The sequence below is a fragment of the Lontra canadensis genome, unplaced genomic scaffold, assembly GCF_010015895.1.
Source record: "Lontra canadensis isolate GAN:19392208 unplaced genomic scaffold, GSC_riverotter_1.0 scaffold24, whole genome shotgun sequence".
NCBI classification, from domain to species: Eukaryota; Metazoa; Chordata; class Mammalia; order Carnivora; family Mustelidae; genus Lontra; species Lontra canadensis.
Window position 1 is genome coordinate 14,893,835 of NW_022631018.1, and position 26,284 is coordinate 14,920,118.

Sequence of the window (26,284 nt, forward strand, 5' to 3'; positions counted from 1 at the left end):
AATATTAGGAATTAAATTGAGATACAGAAATATAGAAATGAAAATGTAATTCAACTACCACAGATAATTTTTATACTGTTTATTAAAAAAGAGTTAATGGATAATTTTAAGCAAACTGTAAATTATCCGCTGACTCAAGAAAAATGTGAAAACATTTCATTGTTAAATTAGTATAAAATCTGTCATCTCTCTAGCTCTGGTGTACAAAAACACCAGTACAAGCCCAGATGAGTTTTTCAGGTAATCTCCATCAAACATCCAAAGAGAAGATAATCCCTATCATTAGAAAGATTTTATACAAGCTGCTCCTAAGAAAGAAAGAGGGTTATATGCTTCTTAAACTTATTTTATAACCTTTGGTAACCCTGATAAGACTCCTACAAGAAAAAAAAAAAAAAAATATATATATATATATAGGCCATTTGTGAACAGAACTTAAATATTCTATGTAAAATATTGAAGTTATTTCTAATATTGCGTCACAGTATTTATATTCTCATATCCATGTTAGATTTGTTCTTGAAATACGATTAGATGAGAAAAATTTTATGTTATTCATCACATTTAGAGATTAAGGAAGAAACCCACATGACCATCTCAATCTGTATAGAAAATCTTTTCATGAAAATGAAAGTAGAAACCATTCATGATTTTTAAAGATATATTTAAAACTGTTAGTAACCTCAAAGTAAAGTGAATCTTCTTTAAGTTTTTATCAACATTTTTTCTACAAACATTATACTTAATGGTTGGATATTACACATATTTTCTTTAAATGTAAGGAAGATGATATCTATCAATATCACATTCATGGTGGTTTTTTTATATTATTTTTAAAAAGATTTTATTTATTTTATTTGAGAAAGAGAAGGGCAGAAGGAGAGGGAGAATCTCAAGTGGACCCCCAGCTGAGCAGGGGTCCCAATATGGGGCTTGATCCCATGATCCTGAGCCAAAACCAAGAGTCAGATGCTTAACCAGCTGAGCCACACAGGCAGCCCTAGGCAGTGTTTATCATAGATTCTAATAAAAATAAGATAATAAGAAATAAATGGTATGTGATTTTTAAAAGAAAATAAAACTTAATAGATCTCTGATAGTGGAATATGTAATAATTAGCATTTGTCTTATTTTTACAGTGCAGTACTATACTGAATAAAAAATGAGTAAGTTGGATTTATAAATATCATTTGGTTGATTGGTTTATAAGTATTTATTTGCAAATCTCAAAAATACATGAACAGGGGCACCTGGGTGGCTCAGTGGGTTAAAGCCTCTGCCTTCGGCTCAGGCCATCATCCCAGGGTTCTGGGATCGAGCCCCACATCGGGCTCTCTGCTCAGCAAGGAGCCTGCTTCCTCCTCTCTCTCTGCCTGCCTCTCTGCCTACTTGTGATCTCTGTCAAATAAATAAAATCTTTAAAAAAAATACATGAACATAAAAAATCAAGTTACATAAGATACTTAGGGAATGATACATTGTAAAACTGAAAATGAACTAAAGAAAATTATGTCTGTGATGGCCTATCTCTGGGTGAAAATGATAAGAACTTGCATGCAAATGATACAAAGAAATAGCACCACAATATTTGCTTGAGCCATATATAATTGTAATTTGGGGATTAAAAATGGGTGAATAAGGGGTGGCTCAGCCATTAAGCTGCTGCCTTCGGCTGGGGTCATGGGCCCGGGGTCCTGGGATTGAGCCCCACGTTGGGCTCCCTGCTTGGTGGGAGGCTGCTTGTCCCTCTCCCTCTCCCTCTCCCCCTGCTTATGTTTCTACTCTCGCTGTATCTCTGTCAAATAAATAAACAAAAAAAATCTTTAAAAAAAAAAAAGGGGGTGAATATTAGTGAGGGGAGAACAATAGGTTTTAGCTGCATCTCCATGTTTTATATCTTAAAAAAAAGTTTCAAAGTACATATGACAAAATGTTAACATCTGTTACTTAGATCTGGTTGTCATTTTATATTATTTTCTATTCTTTCCTTTATGCTCAAAATAGTTCTTTTGAAGTTTTGTAAGTGAAGCGGGAGGTAAAAGAAGTGGAAGCACCAAGCATAGGCTTTTCGAGAAAATGAAAGGATAAAGGAGGGAGCAAGAGCAAAATGGGGAACAGCCCACAGAATGGATTAGATGTGTGTTTGCTTTCGTGTACTGGGGGGAAATCCAATCAGGGCTCTGGACGTGGAGATATATAGGAAAAAAGTAAGGTTATATACAGATAGTAAGATGTACAATACAGATACTGTAAGACGTGAGATGATGATAAATATGGGGGGAAAGTAAGACATAAGGAGAAAGCAAGACCTGTGAAGGCTAGCCAAAGGGATTAGTCTTTGTGGAAGAGGTGGGGCACCGTCATCGTGTCATTGATGGGAAAGAAATGGGAATGCCCACTGAACCAAATGTTTTTATAAATATTTGGTCTGGAAGCCGGAGTAGTTCCTGCCTGAAGACCCTACTTGTACTGCAGGAGTCCAGCCTCCGTAGAGTGAGAAGAATGTGTGAAGTCTCCATGAGCCACGTGAGGAGCGGGGCTGCCTCACGAGTACTGGAAGGAACCCTCACTGGGGACAGGGCAGGGGTGCCAGCCAGGGCAGGTGTGGGCCCAGCTGAGGCAGAAGATTCCAGAAGTTTATGCAGACTGCTGAAGCTTCATTCTTCATAAGCAAAAAATAATACTACAAAACAGTGAGGATCAAGAAAGAGGCTTTTAGGGAAGATTGATTTGGGATCTTGGGCTCATTGTGATCTTATTAAGATTTTACCTCATTTTGATCTACCTTCCGCTTATCACATTCATACTTATTTTCCAGAGGCTTCCTTCAGAAGCAAAGAGAAAACTTGATTTTAGAGAGCGATTTAGGTACTTCATAGTTTACTTTGGTCACTTGTTTGATAACTCATTTCAGCAAAATGGCAACTGTTTAAATGAGTAATTTTATTATAGTCTGCAGTGGGAATTGCAGAGAGAGACCTAAATGAAATAATGTCTCATGGCAAAGGGGCTGATGGGGATCTTCCACACTTTGCTGTCTTAATTTTTAAGTCTTCGGTTCCTTCCTTAAAACTACTGTGTTCTATTTGAACATCAACCTTCACCTCTGTCCAGATGCCAAGTTAGAACTTCTAGTATTATTTTTTTCCATGTACCCTTTCAAATAGTCTTCATTCTTTTTTTTTTTTTAATTAAGAAAAAAAAGTTGTTTTGCTGAGTTTCAGTTCACCCTGTCAAGTGTCCGTGGGAGTGGGTGTTTTTATAAGGTCACCGGTCACTGTTGCCGCTGTCCGAAGCAGAGTGAGCGAGCGCTCCCATCTTTTCACTCCTTGGAGACCAGGTTCCTTTCTGGTACATTCCCCTTCAGCCCCAGGAACTTCCCTCATTTGGTATAGTGCACGTTGCCTGGCAGGGAACTTGTATTCTTTTATCTGATGGCGTCTTTATTTTGCCTTCATTCTTGAAGGAGATTTTCACCAAGTGTAAAATCGTGAGTGTAGTGAGTGCGTACTCAGTTATGTGTTCTCTTGTAAATTACAAGGCCTGTTTCACTGGCTGCTTCCGAGATCTTTAGGTTTCTGTGATGGCTTTAGAATAAATCCCTCTGACTAGGCTGAGCTACATTTTCCAGAATTCTCCTGTGGCATTCTCCCAGGATAGCTCAAGAGCCTGAGGCAGTGGTCAGGCCTGTCTGCTTCCGGCCCCCCGTCAGCCTGGGTAGCTCTCCCCCTGCCAGCCAGCCTGTGTATTCAGCCGCATGATGCGTTCCCAGCTTGTGAGGCAGAGCCACACCATCGAGGTCCGAGGCAGTAAGAAATGACATGGGCTTAGGTCTGTCCTGTGGGCTCCAGTTCATGCTTCTGGATTTCACGTTGTTTTTCTCCCTGCTTTACAAACATCCTCCCCACCTCCCACCCAATGGACACCAAGTTCCACATGTCCCTACCTGTGAAATTCTTTTCATTGTTAAAAATGAATTGAAAAGAAGAGGTACTCAGTTCTACTCTAGAATTCAGAGTAAGACCTCTGAATTCTATTAGATTACAACAAACAGGGCACCTGGGTGGCTCAGTGGGTTGGGCCGCTGCCTTTGGCTCAGGTCATGATCTCAGGGTCTTGGGATCGAGCCCCGCATCGGGCTCTCTGCTCGGCGGGGAGCCTGCTTCCTCCTCTCTCTCTGCCTGCCTCTCTGCCTGCTTGTGATCTCTCTCTGTCAAATAAATAAATAAAATCTTTTAAAAAAAAGATTACAACAAACAATATTGGCGTTTTTTGTTTTTTTTGTTTTTTTTGTATTGGTGGGCAGTTTATCATGGCCAGACTCAAACAGCAACCTCTGTGCCCTCCCCACTGAGTGTAATTTAAAATTTTATTTATTTAAAAGTTTATTTAGACTTCCCTAGGGAGCTTGGAATCTGCCCTGTGCAAGCATGGTTGAGGAGTCAGCCAGAGATTTGGGCAGACTATATTCAGAATATGGGGTTCCCCCTCTTCTTCCTACTTTAAGCTGCTATGCTTATCCCAAAGCCTGGCCTCTGGTTCTTCATGATATAAGACTGTGGATTTCTCGTCCAAAAAAATTTTTTTTAATATTTTATTTATTTATTTAACAGAGCGAGAGATCACAAGCAGAGAGTAAGGCAGAGAGAGAGGGGGAAGCAGGCTCCTCACTGAGCAGAGAGCCCGATGTGGGGCTGGATCCCAGGACCCTGAGAATATGACCTGAGCCAAAGGCAGAGGCTTAACCCACTGAGCCACCCAGGCGCCTCTCATCCAAATTTTAACTCTGCATGGTAGAGACTGGAGTTAGGAGCCCCAAATGTGGGGAATTCATCCAATTCCGTTCTCTTCTTCCTAGTGTCCAACTCCCTTCTGGTACAAAGCTGTTTCTAGTTGCTTCACAGAACCTTTGGATTTTTTTTCCAGTGTTTATAATTATCTACAGGAGGGTTGATCCAAAAGGAGCTTCTTGGCCATTAACAGAAGCAAAACTTAGTATCTATTTTTAATTATTCATTATTGCATGTCAAACACAGCCTTGCTTCTAGTGACACAGGAACATTATTTATTCCTGCAAAGAAGTATCCCGCAAATTCACATTTGTGCAGCATTCCAAAGAGTCTCTGTAGATAGAAGAGCTTATTTGAATTCTGCAAATTAGCAGTGAATGTATGGTTAGTTCTGTGCATCTCCAGGAGGTAACTCCAGGCTCTTCCCTTCCCTGCTTGGCCCAGCTCTTACTAAAAAACTGAGACTCTCCGAGAAAATGTGTAATTTGCACTGCCTTTTGAGTAGACCTCAGCAAGACCAAAGGACCTCATATGAATATTTTACAGTGTTTACCTACCATTTGCTGTTCATCTACTTTGTACCAAGTGTTAGGAGCCTGCTGAACATCTAAAGGGAAGATCCCTGTCCTCAAGTTGTTCACAGTTGGCAGAGGAGACACAAATAAGCAGACTATTTGCAGTTCTATGCAACCTCATGGTTGAATTATCCCCTTGGGGACAGAGTGAGTCTTCAGACCACACAGCTGCTGCCTAGGTGTCCAGGACACATTCCTTCTTTCTGGAACTCTCTTCCTAGCCCCGGGCTTCATGGGTGGACACAGATGCAAGTCTGTGAGTGTATAATAGATGCCTTTCATCAAAAATCATATGTTTTAATAGAAAATACATGCAGCGTATGTTATACCACTCAGTGATGGCACCACCACTCAGACTAGATGCTGGGAGCCCAATTCTGTCACCAACAGGGACAATCAGCTGTTATTGACAGTTCTGTTGTTACCATTGATATGGGATACGAGAATGATGACTCTGAATTAAAAAAAAAAAAAATTAGGTTGAAATCTGAGCAGGATCCGAGGCAAATTCTTCTAAGCTTGTTTCATTTCCAGTATTCTACTACCTCCCAGGACTATTTGGAGAATTAGAGACAGTGTGTAAAGTGCCTGGCACTTAGTAGATTCTCAATAAGTGAAAACACGGTTATTACTAATATTTTCAATAAAATGTTTCAGAGCATATGCAAGGTGCTTCCACATCCATGTGCTTACCTAGCTATGAAAACAGCCCTGGAATATAGGAAGTGTTTCTTCCACCAAATGAATGAAGATTCAATAATAAAATAGCACTGGGACACCTAGGTGGCTCAGTGGGTTAAGAGTCTGCTTTTGGGTCATGTCTTGATCACAGGGCCCTGGGATCAAGCCCCAGCAGGGCTCCCTGCTCACCAGGGAGCCTGCTTCTCAAACCTCTGCCTTTGCCCCTCCCCCATCTTGTGCTGTCTCTCTCTCACTCAAATAAAAATCTTTTGTAAAAAAGTAATTAGAATTTTATTTGTATTATGCTTTTGGATAACTGACTAGTATGAAAACTTGGGGCCTCCATTTTTTTCATTTTAAAATAAGGGGATTGGATTAGATCTACAAGATTCTTTTCAATGCAAATATTTTATAATTCAGTTAAAAATGCAATGAAAAGAAGAGGTACTTAAACACCTACTTCTTTGTTGTTCATAAGGAGTTGAGTATGTTGGATCACTTAAGCCCTCTTGAACTGAGAGGTGCCCGGCTACCAGGCAGTGCTGCTTGTTCTAGCTTCCCATCTTCCGATTCTCTGGCGGGCTGGCCCATGTATGCACAGAGGGGTCCCTGGATGCATAGTCCATTTAGGAAAAATGCTTGTGCATTTAGAACCTCTTGGGCCTCTTCTCCCTGCTTTTACCCTTGTTGGGGGCCTGCACAACTGAGCTCCCTCCTTTGGGATTCTTCACCTGATTCTGGTTAGTTTCTGTGATCCATGAACTAACACAGTGTATTCTGTAGATCCATGAACAACCCAGATTCTGTCAGTAGCTCCCTCTCCTCTCACAGAAATTTCTCTCTGCCTCTCTGCCCTCAAATTGAACCTCCACATTCTCCTGCTCTGCTTTTAAAACCCTCTACTTTCCTTCTTTCCTTTCCATCAAAATCTTATCCCCAAACCCAGAGGCTCTTGGATCATTGGATCCTCTGTAGGGGTTGGTCTGGAGTGATAATGAGAGAGTGGCTGTCTTGGTGGGAAGGTGGGCACGGGGATAGGATCTTGGTCATCTTCATGGAAATATAATATGGATTTCCTTGTAAAAATACAAATCTTGGTTGGGAGCATTATTATTAATACCCATCTTTTTCTATATTGGAGGTTTAATAGACTTTAATGTGACTCCCTGGGATCCTATCCACATTTTATAAGGTTTTTATTTGATTTGGTTTTTATCTGTTGAAATAGGTCCCAAGTTTTCTTCATCTTATACTATTTCTCCCCGATTTACATACTCCTTTAACTTTTGCCCATGTTCATAATATTTGTAAACAGAGATAGTGATTAGTGGCTGCCACGTTGCTGATGGGGGGCTGGGCCAGTGCGGTCAGCTGGAGGGGGATGAAGAGTGGACCGTTCCAGCAAGTTCTTGGTGAAATCCTGGGGTCTATAATGGATGCAGCTTGCCCATCCTCACCTCCATAGCGGCAAAGTCTTTTTACTACCATCCCCTGCCTTTCAGAGAGGGCTCTGTTTCACTAACGAGAGTTGTTTTACCTCCATAAGCAACTGTTCTCCAAGTACAACTGAGTCCTCCAGTGATATAACATGCCTGTGAACGTTTGTGAGCAGCATCACCTGTCCACAGACCCACAGCCAGTGGAATGTTTGTGAAGCTCTTTTTTTAAGTGAGGAAATTGATCAAGGAAAAGAAAATATGAGTTCACATTTCTGGGAATCACTTTCTGAGCAGTGCAGACCATGCATACTATATGTTAAAAAGCCCTTCTAAGTTCCAGCAGGGAAAACAGATGTATTAATTAAACAGTTAATGTTTGTTATAGATGAAATATTCACTTTGCTGCACTCAAGTTATGATACAATATTTGTATATTAGTGTGATATATACCTTGGGAACCTTGGTGCATTTTTTTTAATAGGATCAAGTTCAACATTATGGACATGAATTACTATTGAGTGGTTTTGTGAAAATGAAGGATAGGTATTTGAGTTTCTGGTCACCTGTCAAGAAATCTTAATTGGTATATAAATCTTAACAGATAATATAAGTAAGCAGTGTTTGCTATAGGTTTATTAGTTTTGCTAGAAATAATCTTTCCATATTCCCAGTTTTCGTGTGTGTGTGTGTGTGTGTGTGTGTGTGTGTATAATATATATACACACAAAGCATAAAACCAGTTTTTTAGGAGGGGCACCTGGTGGCTTAGTCAGTTGAGCATCTGACTCTTGATTTCAGCCAGGTCATGGTTTTGGGATCATGAGATGGAGTCCCACTTGCCAGGCTCTGTGCTGGGCATGGAGCCTGCTTGAGGTTCTCTCTCCCTCTTCTGCTATAACCCCACCTCCCACTTGTGTGGTCTCTCTCTCTCTCAAAAACCACAAAAAAAACAAAAACAGTTTTTCAGGAGAACAGAGATTAAATAAACTAGAATCCCTACCTAAGCTTAGTTACTCTCTTGAATGGTTTTAAAGAGGTAGAATTACAGCATTAGATCATCGTCTGTGGTAAATCTAAGCCTTGATTAGTGGTGGCAGTTTTTATTCCCAGTGTCTGTGTTCCCAGGCTTTTTGATCCCTATCAGAGTGGTGGACATAGTATTCAAATAGGGTAACGGTTGAGGTTCTATAGTCACTGTCCGTATGAGCTTTCCCTGCAGTTTTCAAGCCCTACTGTCTATTTCTAGAGCACCAACACTGAAAACAGAAGAAAGAACATAGAGACCGGGAGGTAGCAATTGATTTGTTGCTGAGGAAGGTCGGGGAGACTGACCCTCAGCAGCCTTGGTGTCCATAGTCCCCTGCTGTCCCTCCAGCCACATACCAGGAGTAGGGACTGCAACTTACTCTAACAAGTTCAGGGGCATGTTTTCGGATCTTTCACTTACAGGAAAGAAACATAGTGCTTTAGAAAGATAGCAAATGATAGCGTGACTTGGTACCATGTAAAATCTGGGAGAGGGTCAGTGTGGAAGGCTTTCGGGGGCTGCCGTCTTGCCACCACCCTGTGGTCTTGAGGCTGCACAAGGAAACACAGCTCTGATAATGCCTTGTCGGTAAACTGGAAGCACAGCCCTCAAGCCAGCACTGTGATCTTCCTGTTTACATCGTCTAGAGTGCCATTTCCTGAAAACCAGTGAGCTTTCAGAGACAGATACTCTGGAGGTTTAAAGCATCTGTTGGGAAAATATTTCAGATTTGCAGTTAATGACGTTCTTTGAGTTAACATCTAAAAGTAGCTGAGGTTTATACCTGGGTGCTTCTGCCTCAGCCAGTATGTCTGCATTCCTCAACAAGAGTCTGCAGTGTGTCAGTTGATACAGGAGTATTTTGAGATATGTGTCCAGAGCAGGGGAGGGAAAATTAAGATGATACTGGTTTAAAGGCAAAATAGAAAATTAATGTGTTAGTCTGCTAGGACTGCCATAACTGAGTCCCACATCCTGGGTGACTTAACAGAAATTTGTTTTCCCATGGTTCTGGGAGCTGGATGTTCAAGATCAAGATACTGGCAGGGTTGGTTTTTTCTGAAGTCTCTTTCCTTGGCTTGTAGATGGCTGTCTTATCTGTTCCTCCTCACACGATCTTTCCTCCATGTGTGTGCGTCTGGAGTCCCTCTGTGTCCACATTTCCTCTTCTTACAAGGACATCTGTTAGGTTGGACTAAGGCCCACACTAACACTTCATTCTAATGTAATCACCTCTTTGAAGACCCTGTCTCCCAGCACAGTCCCTGGGGGTTAGGACTCCCAACATATGGATGGGGAGGAGGGGGCACAATGTGGCCCATAAGAATGAAATATTTGAAATGTGACCAGTTGTTTAAAGTGAATATATACTCTGGGAGTCAGAGGAAACCCGCAGCTGGGCATACCTAGGATGTGTGTGGTAGCACCTCTGTTGGGGTCTGTGGCCGTTCTTTGCACATTCTCTCTCACATCTTTCCCCATGTACAGAAATTGGTTTCTTGCTTCCCTGTGTGGATGTTCATACTCGACTGTGTCGTGTTCTGCTTCCGTGTGTGAATTGAAGGGAGGAAATATGCCCCCAGCGTGCATGGCTTGACTATGACTAATATCTGGAGAAGCAGTCAAAAGCAAAAAGCATTTTCATGCAGTCTTTGCAGACACCACAGTAGGGAGAGCTTGGGATCTGGAGACAGAGGGTTTGCTGCTTCCATTGCTACTTGTATCATCTTCAGCAAGTCATTTTACCAACTTTAGCTTCAGTCTTCTCATTTCTAAAAGGGTAGACTACATGCTCTCTGACATCTCACTTGAGCAACAAGATTGAATAATGATTCATTTATTCATGCCACTAAGTGGCAGGCACTGTTTTAGGAATCAGGGGTATAGTGTTGGTGCAAAATAAAGTCCCAGCTGAGACAAGTGTGAAGCTTGTTTCATCTCAACCATATCAGTAATCACATTGAGAGCAAATGATCTAAATACCGCCCTTAAAAGAGATTGTCACATCAGAGGTGCCTGGGTGGCTCCGTTGGTTGGGCCTCTGACTCTTGATTTCATCTTAGGTCATAATCCCTGGGTCATGGGATCAAGCCCTGCATTAAGCTCCATGCTTGCTCGAGATTCTCTCTTTCTGCCCTTCTCCTTGCTCACACTATCACTTTCTCAATAAATAAATAAAATTGTAAAAAAAAAAAAAAAAAAAAAAAAGATGGTCAGATTGAAAAAAAGCAAGAATCACCTATATGCTGCCTATAAGAAACCCACTTTAAATGCAAATTATAAGTAGATAAAAATAAAAGGATGGAAAAATGACATAGCATGCTCACGCTATCTCAAAAGAACACTAGAGTGGCTGGCTGTATTATTATCATATGAAGATTTCAAAGCAAGTAATAGCACCAGGGTTAGTAAGGCAGATCATTTCATAATAGTAAAGGGATCAATTCATCAAGAGGATGTAAAAATCTTAATTATTTTTGCATCTAATAACAAATCTTAAAGTACATAAAATGAAAACTAATAGGACCGCAAGAAAAAAGACAAATACACATTATAGTTTGACATAGCAATACCTATCTCTAAATAATTGATAGAAGAACTAGAGAGAAAGTCAGTAAATTTATAGAAGACACTAGCAATACCATCAACCAGTTTAATCTAATTGACATTTATAGAACATCACCCGACAACAGAACATTTCTTCTTCTCAAGATCACACAGAACATTTGCCCCAATATACCATATTTTGAGCAAAACAACTCTATAGATTTTAAAGGATTCAAATAATTTGAGGCATGGTCTCTTTGAATGAAACGGGAATAAAATTGGAAATCAAGATAAAGATATATGGAAGATCCTCAAGTATTTGGAAACTAAGTGCAATTTTAAATAATCAATGGGTCAAAAAAAGGAAAGTAGTATTTTGAACTGACTAAAAATGAAAACAAAACATGTTTTGCTGTGGGCTACAGCTAATACCTCAAGGAGTAGTACTAAAGGACGATTCAGAAAGAAGAAAGGTCTGAGATCAATGACCTTATGTTCCATTTTGAGAAACTAGAAAAAGAAGAATGAATTAAACTCAATGTAAGTAGAAGAAAGGAATTAATAACGATGGGGGCAGCAGTCGGTGAAATAAGAAACAAAAAAAAATAGAGAAAATTGATGAAAGGTGGTTCTTTGAGAAGATTAACAAATTGATAAATTTCTAATCAAAGTGAAAAGAAGATAAGTTATTAATACCACGAATGAGAGGGGTGACTTTGCTACAGATTTTATGGGTATTAAATGGATAATAGGAAATAGCATGATAATCTTCATGTCCATAAAATCAACAATTTTATTGAAATGGACAAATCCCTTGAAAGATGCAAATTACCATGAAGAAATAGATATCATGGATAGCCTGGTATGTGTTAAAGAAATTATGTTTGTAATTAAAAAAATACTTCTCACAAAGAACACTTCCAACCCATATGCCTTCACCAATAAATTCCCAAATATTTAAGTGAGGAGTAGTATCAGTTCTACACAGATTCCTCCAGAGAACCGAAGAAAAAGGCAGTACTTCCCAGTTCATTCTATGAGGCTAGCTTAACCTGATACCAAAAGCAGGCAAAGATAATACAAGAAAAGAAAACTATAGACCAATTTCGTTAATTAATATATGTGTAAAAATCCTTCACATAATTTTATCAAATCAAATCTAACAATAAATACAAGAATAGCACATCATTACCAAGTGGGGTTTATTCTGGAAATACAAAGTTGGTTTAATATTTAAAATCAATCATTATAATTTACCATATTGATAATAACTAAGAAAGAAATACACATGGTTATTTCATTGGATGCAGAAAAAAAAAAGCATTCAAGAAAACCCAACATCCATCTGATTTAAATAAAGAGCAGACTAAAATACTCCCAGTAATCTATGAATGAGAAACTTCTCCACTCTGATAAAGGACATCTAGGGAAAACTACCGCTAATATCCTACTGGAGACAGTCTGAGTGATTTTACAAGGTGAAGATGTTCACTCTGTTCAACATTGTACTGGAGGTTCTGGCCAGTGCAGTAAGGCAAGAAAAAGAAATTAAATGCATTCAGATTGTAAAGAAAGAAGTAAATCTATCTTATTCATGGACAATATGATTACCTATATAGAAAATCAGCTGGAATCTACAAAAAAAAAAACTATAAATGTTTATCCCATTATTTATTCGATACAAAGTAAATATACAAAAAATTGCATGATCTAAAAATAAATGGAGACTAATAAGAATATTACTTATCATAGCAACAGAAGTATGAAGTACTTGGGGATACTTCTTTTTTTAAAGATTTTTTTATTTATTTACTTGACAGATGGAGATCACAAGTAGGCAGAGAGAGAGGAGGAAGTAGGCTCCCCAGCCCCAACTCGGGGCTTGATCCCAGGATCCTGGGATCATGACCTGAGCTGAAGGCAGAGGCTTTAACCTGCTAAACCACCCAGGCGCATCTTTTGACAAAAGATGTGAAAGCCCTTCATGCTGTAAACTAAAAAATACTGTAGAGAAATTAAAGACAACCTCAAGCAATGGAGAGGTCTAATATGTTCATGGTTTAGAAGACTCAATATTTTTAGGATGATATTTCTCTCAAAATGGATACATAAATTCAACACAATCCTATCAAGATTAGCATAGCTGGCTCTTTTGTAGAAATTGTTAGGTTGATTCTAGAATCCATATGGAATGCTAAGGACTTAGGGTAGCCAAAACACAAGTTGGAGAGCCTACATTACCTACAACTTCAAGACTTAGTAAGTTACAGTAATCAGGACAGTTTGTTATAGACAGATAACATCTTTTTTTTTTTTTTTTAAGATTTAGTTAATTTAGAGAGTATGTGTCAGTGGGGGAGGGCAAAGGCGGAATGAGAATCTCAAGCAGACTCCGTGCTGAGTGCAGCCTATGTAGGGCTCAATTCCAGGACCCTGAGATCATGAACTGAGCCAAAATCAAGAACTGGACACTTAACAGACTGAGTCAGTCTCCCAGGTGCCCCTGCACAAGTAACATTTTTTATTTGCCCGTAGAGAACCTAGAAATCTAGACCCACACGTATATGGTGAAGTGACTTAAAATAGACGTGCAAAGATAGTTCAGTTCAAATTCTCATGAAACAATTGGACATCCATATTTTTTTTTAAATTTGCAGCACATACAAAATTAACTCAAAACATAGTCCTAAGTGTAGAGCTTTCTAGAAAAGGACACAGGAGAAAATCTTTGCGGTGTTAGGTTATGCAGATTCCATAGATGAGGGCAGTGCATGACTCATAAAGAAAAATTGATAAATCAGATGCTAGCATAATTAGGTATGTGTGTTCTTTAGAAGGTCCTGTTAAGAAATGAAAGGAAAAGTCACGAATGGGAAGAACAGTTACAAATCACAGATCAGATTAAAGACCACGCAGATTATGGAAAGAACTCTCGAAACTCGTGGACCAGAAAGGGGCGGAGCAAATATTTGAACAGACCCTTCCCCAAAGAGCACGTAAACTCCCCAGAAATACAAATTAAACCCACAGCGAAACACCACCACACACTGGAATGTCTGCTGTTGAAAAGACCCACCAAACCCGTGCGGGCGAGAACCGGGAGCCACTGGAACTGCCATACCTGGAGGGTAGTCCTGTAAAATGAAGCGACTGCTTTGGGACAGTCTGGCAGGTTCTTGAACAGTTAAGTGTACGTCTAGCTACCACCCAGCCATTCAGGTCTTCGGTATTTGTCCAAAATAAATAAAATCTCCTCTCTCTACAAGACTCAGACCCCAGGAGTCCGAGCAGATTTGCACTAGCCGCAAACCAGAAGCAACCCCGGTGTCCGAGGACAGGTCACGGACAGATGGGTGCGGGCACACCTGTGTGGAGTGTTACCCAGCAGCATGGGGGGGGGGGGCTGCTGGTGACACGGGAAGTGACAGGGATGGTCGTCAAAATAACCATGCTAAATGCCAAAATGTCAGACAAAGGATACATGCTCTAGGGCTCTGTTTACATAAAAGCCCGCAAAATACAAAGGCATCGTGGCAGAAAGCACGCGGGTGGTTGCCTGCCAGGGCTGAGGAGGGAGCACGGCTCCCAACAGGTTCACGAGGAAACAGACCCTTCACCATCTTGATTTGGTTGGCGGTTTCATGGTCCTGTATGGAAGTCAAAGCTCGTCAAACTGTAACACGGACGGCTTACTGCCTGTCAGTCGTACCTCAATAAAATTGTTCTTAAACTCCCTCGCCGTCGCGGAGCTGACGTGCCGTTAGGAGAAGGTGTCATGGTGGCGGCCGGAGACCGATGCGCGTCTATGTTGCGCACGTGCGCGCGCATGCGTAGCTGCGTAGCGTCCGCTGTTGAGAGGCGTGTGAAGCCCGAGAAAGCCGCGTGACGAGAGGAGGAGGCCAGGAGCCTTCTGAGCGGAGGCTGGCTCAGGCGCCTTTGGAGGCTCTTTTAAGATCTGTCCATTTCGGTGGAGTTTCAAGGGGCCGCGCTGGCGCTCACCTGAGAGGAGAGCAGCTTTCCCGGACCGCGCAGGCAGGTGGCCGTCCTTGCCTCAGGAGGCAGCAGCTGGGAAGGGTGGGCAGAGGTGAGCGTGCCCCGAAGCCCACTTCTGCCAAAAAGCCGTTCTGGGGGGGCATTTGTAGACTGGTGACCCCAACCCGAGTCACAGCCTCCAGTCTCCTGCAGGCAGAGGCCGTCACCCCTTGGTTTCCAAAGAGTTTGGAAAGAGCCGGTTGTCTGGTCCCGGTGACCTTTGTTGTTGGGGTGTGCGGTGCCCCGTAAGGCCGGCCCTCGCGTCTGCGTGGAGGAGGGGAGCTCTCCGGCCGCGGAGCGCGTGTCGGCCCCGCCGGGGCAGCGTCCCAGAGCAGGGCCCCCCCGACCGAGGAGCTCGGCCCCGCGGAGGTTGGGGGTGCGGGAGGAGAGCCACCCGCCGCCCCATCCACAGGGGCGCCTGAACCAGGGTCCTCCCCAAAAAAGTGCCCGCTCGTAACGGAGACTTCAGACTAGCTGCGTCCTGGGACAGAAGAAAGAATGGTAGGAAGCAAAGGGATTAAAAATGCTCTGTTTTGGGGCACCTGGGTGGCTCAGGCGGTTAAGCGGCTGCCTTCGGCTCTGGTCATGGTCGAGGGATCGAGGGATCGAGACCCGCCTGGGTCTTCCTGCTCAGCGGGGAGTCTGCTGCGCTCTCCCCCTCCGCCTGCCTGTGCGCATGCCCGCACGCTCAGTCACTGTCCAATAAAATTTTTTAAAATGCTGTTACATGTGGCATAAACAGAAGTGTGGGGTTCTTTATTCCAAAAACATGTTTGCATTTTGCTCACCCCCTGGTTTTTGAAAACTGCCTAGAGAGCAATGTAAAGATTTCTGCCTTATGATTTAACATGAATTTGGTGACAAGAGTGGAAAAACGCATTGAGCTAAAGCCAGTTGTGTGTTTCTGTTTGTTTCTGTGAAATGTTTATAAAACATACTTGATTTCTGTCACTTGTCTCTCTGTATTTCTGTCCACTTGGGAATTTTCTCCTAAAAGCAGCATGTCCTGTTGTGTAGGGTACCCATGAGAAACTGAGACTCCAGGCCCTGGGACGGGCTTGTCATGTTCTCCTGTGAGGCTGGAGCCATGAGGAGCAGAAGTCCCACCCCGGCTCCTGCTCATCCTTGCCAGCAGAGGTCCCAGGGGCTTGCGCTTCTGGGACCTTCAGCAGCCCCAGACTTACGCTGCACCGTGCCTGCTGCATCTCTGAGGCGTTAAGCCCCGTCAGTCCTAGAGCAGTCCCTCTCTCTTTTGGGTCCCGGTCCCCTCTCAGGATCAGAAGCAGCCAAGGGGCGAAACATTCGCATTTAACTTCAGGGGCTCCCTAGACCCCTGACCCAGAGCAGGGGCAGGCGTTCATGCCCATCTCAAGTAACCGGATGTATTTCTTTGCCAAGGATAGGGGCAGCACTCTGTGACCTGGGGAGTAACGGTATCATTAAGTTGTGTTCTTACTAATAAGCTGTTGGACCAGGTACAAGGAAGAGACTAGGACACAAGTCGTATTTTCATGGCTCCAGGGAGGGCCTGCATTTTGTCACCAGGGTTTGCATCCATATGGTTTGTGTATATGTTTGTGATTGGTGGGGAAATTAGGACTTTTCAGTATCCTCTTTGCACCCTACTGTCTGGTTCTCGTTTGTTCTGCTTCACATAATCGTTAAATTTTACACAGAACAACCAAGTACCTCCTGTTCTGCGCTCAGACTATTGACTGGGAAGCCAAACGTCACATCTCCCATATGCAGTGACTCAGTGGTCTGGGTTTTTGGCACTGTTTCGTTAATTATTTGCTCTTTAATTTTATCCTAGAAACGAATTTTCCTAAACTGGAATCTGTTAACAGTACACTTTTTCTTTCTTCTTGTAGCTTGTACCTCCTTTTAAGCCTCAAGTAACATCTGAGACAGATACCAGATATTTTGATGAAGAATTTACAGCTCAGACTATTACAATAACGCCACCTGAAAAATGTAAGTACATCTGACATGCACATGATGACATTGTAATATAATGGAAAACAGCAACCACTCTGTTGATTGGATATTTTCAAGATCGAATTCCACAGTGACTTATTTCATTTCATCCCACTTAAGAATATGAAGTTCCATGTGGAAGTATCAAAGACAGGTAGCTGAGAGAAAAGTTTTGGGGAGTTGGAAAAATTTTATAAAGAAAAATTGTAGCCTGAGAATTATAGACTAACCTGTAGACAACCTCGCCTTTCCTTACTATTCTAATACTTTCTTTCGCCATCGGCTGGAAGGACTCTGAAAGTGACCCTTCCCTGTTCGCCTGACCGCTGACTCACATGCCCCCTGCAGAATCGTGCTCGTTCTGGTCTCCTTCAGACTTAATAGTTTTTAATTCACTTTAAATTGAATCACCTTTTTTTGGTAATTTAGCTTTGTCCTAATAGTATTTGTGAAGACATAATTTAGTGTGCTAGTAATTTTTTGATAGAAAATTAAATTACATGTCTATTAACACAGTACATTCAAGTACCACTTCATATTGTTCCACGTATGCTAGTATGTGTGCACAGTTCAATAAATATCCTAAATAACTGGGCTTTAAAGGAAGGAAAAGGTATCAGATGTAACTTATAAACACTCTTGTGCCAACAGAGGGCTCTGTACCTGTCATTATGAGCTTAGCAATGAGGATAGAATTGAGTTTCAGGGACATGGAAAGCCAAAGATTTCTTCAGGTCACACATCATTTGGCTCATGATCCTGTTGTGTTCTTTTTTTTTCTCCTTTTCTTTCCTTTAGATCCCTTCCTACTTCTCCCCTCTCTTGTTTGTGAAAGGCAGAGTAGCTGGAGGTGCTGTTACAAAACCAGCATCCACGAGAGGGAAGGCTCCAATCACAGATGCGGTCGGTCACCTGATCGTCCGCTGAAAGGCAAACTAGGAGCCATCCCGGTCTAGAGTTTCCAACCCATAGCCTGACAACAAGGGACCATGAACACACCCTGAAATGAAAAATATGATCATGTATTCATATGTGCACTTGGCTTTCTTTAGACTGGCCAGAAGTTAAGAACCTCTTAACTTTCATCATCTAAGGGAAGAGATTGAAACCCAGGGAGACAATGAGCTTCCCAGGTCCCCCAGTTAGTGTCAGCAATAGCCAGGAGCAGGACGCCATAGCTTGGCCAAGCTGTGAGCTGGGAATATGTGGGACTGCTATCCCCAGTGGGACAGTGGGCTTCCATTCTCTCTTGTGTGTCATGCTAACGTCTTAAAATCTGTAAGAGGAGAAGACTGTGTTGGAAATGCCACAGATTCTTGGGCAAGTAGCTTAGGACTTGTGTGAGCAAAACGATGCGCTAGGGCCTTGCCACTGTGTCCACTAGCCCCAGAGTGGATAGTGGTGACCCACATGTCTGAAAGGCAGGCAGCACCAGTGAGGTGTTGGAAGGGCCCAGGAGCCCTTTCTACTCCAGAGCATTTGCCAGACCTCGTCATTGTAATAACCTTTACTGCAGTCAGACCACATCATTTCCCTGTCCACAGCCCTCTCATGGCTCCCGAACTCTGCACTTAAAACCAGAATGGCTCATGCTGACTTCCACAGCCCTGTCTGTCCAGTCCCTGCTCCCGCTCCATCTTGCCCCACCGTGCCTGGATTCAGCCTCACCTTGATCATGCCACGCCTCACTGTGCCTTGGGATTTGGTTGTTAACAGCTGTCTCTGCCTGCCATGCTCTTTCTTCCGACATTTGCATCAACAGCTCTTAACTCCCTCAGATCTCAGCTTAAATGTCACTTCCGCAGAGCGCTTGCTTTCACCTCCCAATCCAAAGAGCAGTGCAACCCATTGGGCACCGCCTCCCCCACCCCTCGATTCTGTACATTGACAACTTGTTGATACTCTTCTGGTTAATTTGTTCGTTTCTCGGTTTACTGTTTGTCCAACAAGAATGCAGTAACCCTGAGAAAAAAGGCTTGGTTTCCTATTCACAGCTAGCCCCAGCTCCTGGCTGGGTATCTGGCCCGGCATTGGTATTCAGTAAATATGTACGATGTGAAGGAATAAACACGTTATGGTGAGGGCCTGGTAGTTTCCTGGCCAGAAGGAGGCCCAGCTCTTTACAGATGGTGCTGTTGGCCATCCATACCCAGGACTTTGTGCTTCGGCCTCCCTCCCCACGTGACGTCCACAGCAAGCACTAAGAGGGCGAGGTCCCAATGTGTCTGTGTCGGCCTCAGCCTCTTCGAGACTCTTTTCTTTGGTAAATAGAGCTTTGGCATTTGTGGACTCTTTTAAGATCGCTCAGTACATGGTCGTGGACCTCACAGAAATAGGCTCTGCAAATGCAAAGCCATGAGCACAGTTTGCTTCAGACCCGTCAGAGTCCAGTCCTCACATGGGAGAGACCTGTGAGGCTGAGTCTCAGGAAAAAGGGGGCGGAGGAGGATGAGGAGAGCCTGGGGGGTGGTGACTGTGTCATCCCGGCTTTGCCACTCTTTCCCGAGGAAGGGGCAGGTCACTTTGCCCTCTAGGAAAGGGGACACAAGGCTGGATGGTGTCCCCAAGCCTCGGCTTTCCCCCATAGTGCCTGAGAAGCTGTCCAGGTAGGAAAGGCACCTGGAGTTGGATAGCTGTGAAGAGCCCTAGTTTTGCTTCTGTTTGAGTCTGTAGTGTTCTTTGTCCTGTGACACACTGCCTGAAGCTTGAGGCTGGGCCCAGTACAACGGACACCCCGCAGAGGAGAGTGGGTGCGAATCTGGGGTGGGGGGCAACCTAAAGTGGCTGCCAGGGAGCAGGAACCTGGAAGGACACAGCAGAGCAGCTCCCACAGCCATGACCTTGAATCCGTGAAATCTTTAAAGTTCTGCGGTAGGTGCTGCCCTGGCTGTAGGTCCTTCTTCACCACAGACTTGATTTCAAAGCCCAAGGGTACCTGGGTGGCTCAGTAGGTTAAGCATCTGCCTTTGGCTCACGTCATGATCCCTGGGTCCTGGGTTGGAGCCCAGTATCAGGTTCCCTGCTCAGCTGGGAGCCTGCTTCTCCCTCTGCCTGCCACTCCCTGTGCTTGTGCTCTCTTTTAAAACAAAAACAAAGCCCTGGCTGATGAGGTCCAAATCTCTTCAAGACTCACCTTGCATGCCTTACCACTAACTCCACACTCACTAGGCACTTATCATGCTGAGAATATGTCATTAACAGGCACGCTGTGGCTTCATTTCTAGAACTTTATCAAATGACATGGAAATGTTAAAAGATGCTTTAGGTCACTCAGCATGGTTTCTAGAATATCATGTGAACCTGGTGTCCCAGCTTCTCGATCAGTAATGTAAAATGTTTGATCACTCAAAGCAATCCTATTCTTGAAAGAATATGTCATTTTAGATGTGGGGAATGCTGTCCACGCCCACTGACCCCGGGTCCTGAAGGGATAAGGAGTCAGTTTCGAGCAGGAGGCTCACACACTATGGTCCCTTCCAAGGTGGGTCCCAGAATCCACCTACCATGGAGGCCTAGGAACGTGTGGCTGTGCAGATATCTGAACCCGGAAACCTGAGTCCAGCAGCAGCAGCCTGTGTCTGTCGGGGCTGTCTGTCTGACTTCCCAAGTCGGCCCCTGCGGAGGGAGCAGATGACAGCACTCAATAGGCTGGGCTGAGGCCAGTGGCCCCTCCCTGCTGGAGGGAGGGCTGGGGAGCATGGGGCCAGGTCTTTAAAGGGATGGTCCCTGGAAGCATCTTAGATCCCCTTAAGAGACGGATCAAGGGAGATTCGGTGAAACCTCTGACTATGATTACATGTAACGTAATCTTGCAGCTTCGAGGGGTGTTGCTGGTGAGCAGCCCTGCAGCCGCTAAAGCATGGTTTTGTTCACGGAAGCCCTCCACAGTAGCCTGTTAGTGACGGCCTCCTTCCCACTCGCCACCTGGCTTTTAGGACACAGAATGGAGTTACTTTTTAGAACAAATCAGCAGTTCGACAGGCAAAGTGTTCCTTGCCGACAAACAGCTGCGGTCACATGCCAGATTGTTCTCACTGGTGTTAATTAATTGAACAGATTTTGGAATGTGTTGTCTTGCATTCTATCCTTTCATGGTCCTCCGCTTTCCTCTTACAGGAAGAGAGGATTTCTTGGAGATCGAGTAGCTCTTAACGCCATGTAGTTACATTTGTTGAATGCTATAAGGAAATGAGCCTCCTTGGGTCACAGATTCTGATGTGGGGTCGGGAGTTGATCCCTGTTTGCTTGTTCCAGATGAGTCTCGTGTTCGCAGCATGGTTCTTGGGTGTTGTCAGCAACTGTCCCTATGATCCTCCGTTCAGAGCAGGAATACATTTCCAGACGTTAGTTGGTGTGAGGGGCTCTGGCTGGGGCAGGCCGCGGCCGCCTCGCAGTCCGGCCCCAGCCTCCCGCACAGGCAGTCCGGGGCTCTCTGTGCATTCACTGTGCAGAAACATGCAGCCAAGCAAAGCTGTTGGTAGGGGATACTGTTTCCTTGAAATGTGATTGGCACGTGTCTGAATCTGAAGGCTAAGCTTGCAGCTGCCTTTTCTCTAGTTGTTATACTTTGTGACTCCACAACAGATAGGCCATCTCCAGCACCTTTCCTGCAGCCAAAAATACTGTGAAATGTACTTCATCTGAATGATGTGTGTGGTTTGCTTGGTGCCTAACCAGCATTTGATAAGGAGGCAGAGCTTTGCCTAAGTCACAGTCCTCTCTTGAACAGCTTATATAGTTAGGCTTGTCTGCAGAAGGACAGAAACCCTTGGAGTTCTGTGGTCTACACGGAACAGGGAGCCCCACATCCTCCTCATGGATTGATTGCCCTCTAATCAGTGATTTTTTTTTCTGGTACATTCAAGGTCACGAATTTTGGTTAGCAACTTGCTCCCATTCCTACAGTCTTCTGTATTTAGAATAGTATATCCAATAGAAGCATCGTGAGAAAAGAAATGTTTGCTCTCCAGAGGGTTGTGTGTCATTGAGGGGCACAGAGTGTTGTCCTTGTTGTGTGACAGGGTAAGGGCCCACCATACAGAGGCCTGTGTGCTTTCTGTTGTTACATGACCTCCATGCTCCTGGAGAGGCTGGAAAATTTAAAGAATTGGCACTGTGTCCCTTATTGGTATTGGAGGAAGTGGAATTATTTTGCTTGAAGAAAAAGAAGGTTGGGTGTTTGAAATCCTTCTCTGGCTCTTCCCCTGTGGGACAGCCTCTGACCCCTCACACTTGGGGAGAGCAGGAGAGGCTTTGTGGGCACCCCCTGAATAGACAGGACTCCCCAAGGACAGATGGTCTTGGCCCAGAGCCTGGAGCAGGTGCACAGGGGATGGTGTGGCCAGGGTGATTGAATGTGTGACCACATAGAAGGAAGAGCTTCCTTGCCGTGCAGACTTCAGGACGTTGGGAGAAGGGCTCGGGGGGATCATTTGAGATCTTCCGAATACAGGAAGGCAGGGAAGGTGAAAGGGGGCAGCCCAAGTGAAAGCAGCTTGCTTCCATGCCTTCGTGTCTGCTTGCTGCTGGTTTCCTGTGGAGCTAGTATTAGCTGCTATCTGGCCCTCTTCCTTTGTGTTCCTCTCTTCACTCTGGCTCAAAGGTGCATCTTAGGGAAACTGGTAATGGTGACCGCAGGTGGATACAAGATGGGAAGTAAATAACGCAAACAATGTCCAATCGAGGTCTCATATGAAGCTTTATTTCGCAGTCATACCTAAAGCACCATGAAGAAAAAATGCATGCATTTGAAGGCGCTGGTACCGGATTCTAGCCAGACTCTCCTGGGGCCTGTGGGCCGGACTGCCCACTGCAATTTTGACAGGTGTAGTTTCGTGAAATTGAAGGCCACTGAAGCCCATTCGCTTCTTCTTGTTTAAAAAGAAAATCTGGTTTTCTTGGATACTATTTTTTCACAGTGTGTTGGGTCTTAAGAGGTTCACGGCTTGAAGGAGATGACGTGAGGGTGTTACTTTGGTAGATCATGTGTGTGAAAGGGAGTGTTTGGGAGTTAGTGTCGTTCCTTTGTGTTGTGCTCATGGCCACGAGCGTCTCAGAGCTCATTGTCCGCGGCTGGCCTTCCCTGTGCTAGACGTGGGAACTGCGTAGACTAGAGGCGCTGTTGCAGGCAGTAACCGTGGCGCTAAGTGGCCGCTCTGTGCCCGCAGATGACGAGGACGGCATGGACTGCGTCGACAACGAGCGGCGGCCGCACTTCCCTCAGTTCTCCTACTCTGCCAGCGGCCGCGAGTAAGGCCCGCCCTGCTCCTTCACGGTCATCCCAGATGTCCTCCTCGAGATGGTTCCTGGACATCACACCAGTCGTAGCTCTGACAAAGCAGGAGCGCCTCCAGACACCCCGCCCACTCGCACCCCCACGAGAACACACATGGACGCGACACACTTGTTTGTTTCTGCATGAAATTGTGTCTCCGTCTACGGTCTCCTGCTGCTGCTGCTACTGTCTTACTATTCTAGCAACTTTAAGAGGTAATTTTACAATCTTTGGAAGTCATGAGCCCACCGTTGTTCCTTCGTGCACCAGTTGTCATCTTTCGATCTTTTAGTTTTTGTTTATCCCTAACAGTGCAGGCTAAATGAGATACACTGATTCTAGGTACATTTTTTAACTTTCTAGAAGATACATCGAAAACTAATTAGACTGAGAAGATTTAGTTTATAATTCAGAACGAGCACTTGTGGCAGGTGGTGATGTGCACATGCAGAACTGTAGGGAGGGGTTAAGAAATCAGGTGCATACGGTGGGGATCGCGCACTCAGCCCTGGCCGGAGTCCCTAGGGACGCACCTGAGAGAAGGAGCGAGCGACCGTTGGGCTAGAGCGCTAGATACGCACGTAGTCCCCGTTGGACGCCGCAGAGAAAGCCCGCTGTTCACCCGGATGTCCAGATGTCATGCGTGGTCATGGGCAAAGGGGACACTGCTCTTCCAGGGAAGGAGGCATACGCACGGCAGAGGCAAGGTCGCTTACAGGCTCGATGACACGATTCGCACCAGAGAGCATTTTTTCCCCCTGTGCTTGGAAACCTTTTCCCTTCTTGATATTTATCACCTCTGATGGCTGAAGAATGTAGACAGGTAGAATGATCCTGCTTTTCACCAAAATTTGTACACCAAGGTAAACAGGTGTTTGCCTTATCTGGTTTTAAGTTTTGACTTTCAGTTCTACGTGAATTAGCTTTTTCTCGGATGTTAAAACTTTGAATGTCCTTTTATGGTTTTGTTTATATTGCAGTAGTATTTATTTCTTAGTGAAGACAGTTGTGTGTCATGTTAGCAAATGCAGCTCCGACTTACATGAACTAGACTCACTGCAGTTTATTTGGACCCATGTGCAAGGAATGTACACGCCAATGAGAATCATGCACTTTTTCTCCTTTGTAACAAAATTTGATGAGGCTCTGAAATTGTACATATTGGTTAGAATTGGACTTTGGGAGAAGAGATGCTGGCACTGAACCCCTTGGTGCTCAAAAGGAGAAAATCCCCAGCTCTCCGTGCCGAGGGGTTAAGGAGATGGAAGGATGTTGCTGTTGACCGTTTGAGAACGGAAGTGCTCTGACAACCCGGCGACGTCTCGCTGTGAAGGAACCGCGACCGGCATGACCGTGACAAATGCACCATACTTGGCAAAATGCACACATCTCGAGTATTCATCAAGTAGGCAGTAAGGGGTAAGAACCTGGTGTGTTTATTCCAATCATGGTACATTTATCACTGAATTAAGCCATCAGGGAGAAACCAAAACAACACACACAAAAAGAACACCTCCAGCTTTTCTTTTTCTGTATATATTCATGTCCCCAAATTCCAACATTTCTCACTGAAAGGGGACATGTATGCAAACCTCATCTTTCTCCTTCATTAATGATGATCTTCAGATTAAACCCTTTGGTGCTAGGAGCTGACATTTTCCAAAGCAGCCTATGAAGTCCAGGGGCTGGGGGTCCTTGCTGCGGCCGCAGGAGGCCAGCCGGCCCCGTGGAGCGATTGTGGAGATGTCTGTAGTCACATGTTCTGACAGCTCCCCGTGGAACACTGCGGCATGACATGGTATGACGACCCAGATGCATTGTGTGGAAGAGCAAGTGACTTTCTAAGTAGGATGAATCATATTCATACGCAGATGTCTTAGCCTCGTGGCGCTGGGAGTGTGGATCTGTAGACGAGACACCACTGCTGGCGGTGGGCAGGCCACTGGGACTGATGGGGGTCAAAGGGCATTTTACTAAGGCAGCTAAGACATATTCAGACATAGGTTTTATCCTAATTTTTCATATTCCTATCTGAGTGAAATTCATCCTTAGCATTGAGTAGGAAGTTACAGGAAATGGTAGTTCATTCTTACTTACACATGTCGCTTCACTTTTTCTCCACCCTTGGAATTCTGTTGAATGTTTCACTTTGACCAGAAAGTAGACTAGAAGGTATGTCCTATAAGTTGTCTCGCATCCATTTTATCCAAAAGGAACAGGTAGAGGCAGAGAAGGTGGTTGATGTTCGTGCGGAGCGGCATTCCTCTGGCAGAGGAGGGCGACCCTGTATACTAAGCACTTCGATAGCTTCCCCCCACAAACCTTAAGGTGATTTCCCGTGACCTTGGCCAAGGACACTTCCTGAAGATGAATGACCGGGCTGACAGTGCCCTGGGCCGGCCACGCCTCACGGCTGGCTCTCCATCTCCAGCCCGCATGCAGGGCTCACTTGCACTGGACCTTGAGATGCGCCAGGGCCAGCAGGGCCTTTCCTTGGCTTCCACGCCCAGTCCCCCTCGCTCTCGCTCCCAGGTATCCATCAGCTGGCGCGGAGGAATGACAGGATAACAGATGTGCATGCGTGCGTGCGAGCGTGTAGAGGAAGGTTTCCGCACCTGCCCTTGGGGCTGCCCGTGGCCACGGTGGGGGCTGCTGGCAGAAGGGGAGGCCCAGAACCCGGCGTTGCTCCATCAGAACACGGGTCAGACACAGCGGACTCCATCCCGCACTAACTTCCGTGAAGTCTGCCCTCTTGTCTTAATGCAGCCATCTGGGAGGAAATTGGCCATTTCTGCTTGGATTTTTTGGCAGGTTGCTCACAGCTTTGCTTTCTACACTAATGACATAGCATTATTCCAGTATTGTTTTCCATTTCCCGTACCTGATTTCCGGCTTCTTAAAGCTGACTGTTCTTGCAGGGGCCCCTTGCTTCTCCTAGAGGA

The 26,284-nt window shown here is 44.6% G+C and overlaps 1 protein-coding gene across 4 annotated transcripts in view; it reads left to right on the top strand.

The window, feature by feature from the left end:
* Positions 1-23,344, top strand: part of AKT3 (AKT serine/threonine kinase 3) — a 295,963-nt gene extending 272,619 nt beyond the window's left edge. For all 4 annotated transcript variants that reach the window (XM_032862896.1, XM_032862895.1, XM_032862898.1 and 1 more), the window contains 2 exons: positions 16,963-17,065; positions 23,236-23,344. In XM_032862896.1, coding sequence (XP_032718787.1) covers positions 16,963-17,065; positions 23,236-23,321 — 189 coding nt within the window. In that variant the 3' untranslated portion in view covers positions 23,322-23,344. The remainder of the gene's footprint in view (positions 1-16,962; positions 17,066-23,235) is intronic.
* Positions 23,345-26,284: the final 2,940 nt, after the last annotated feature.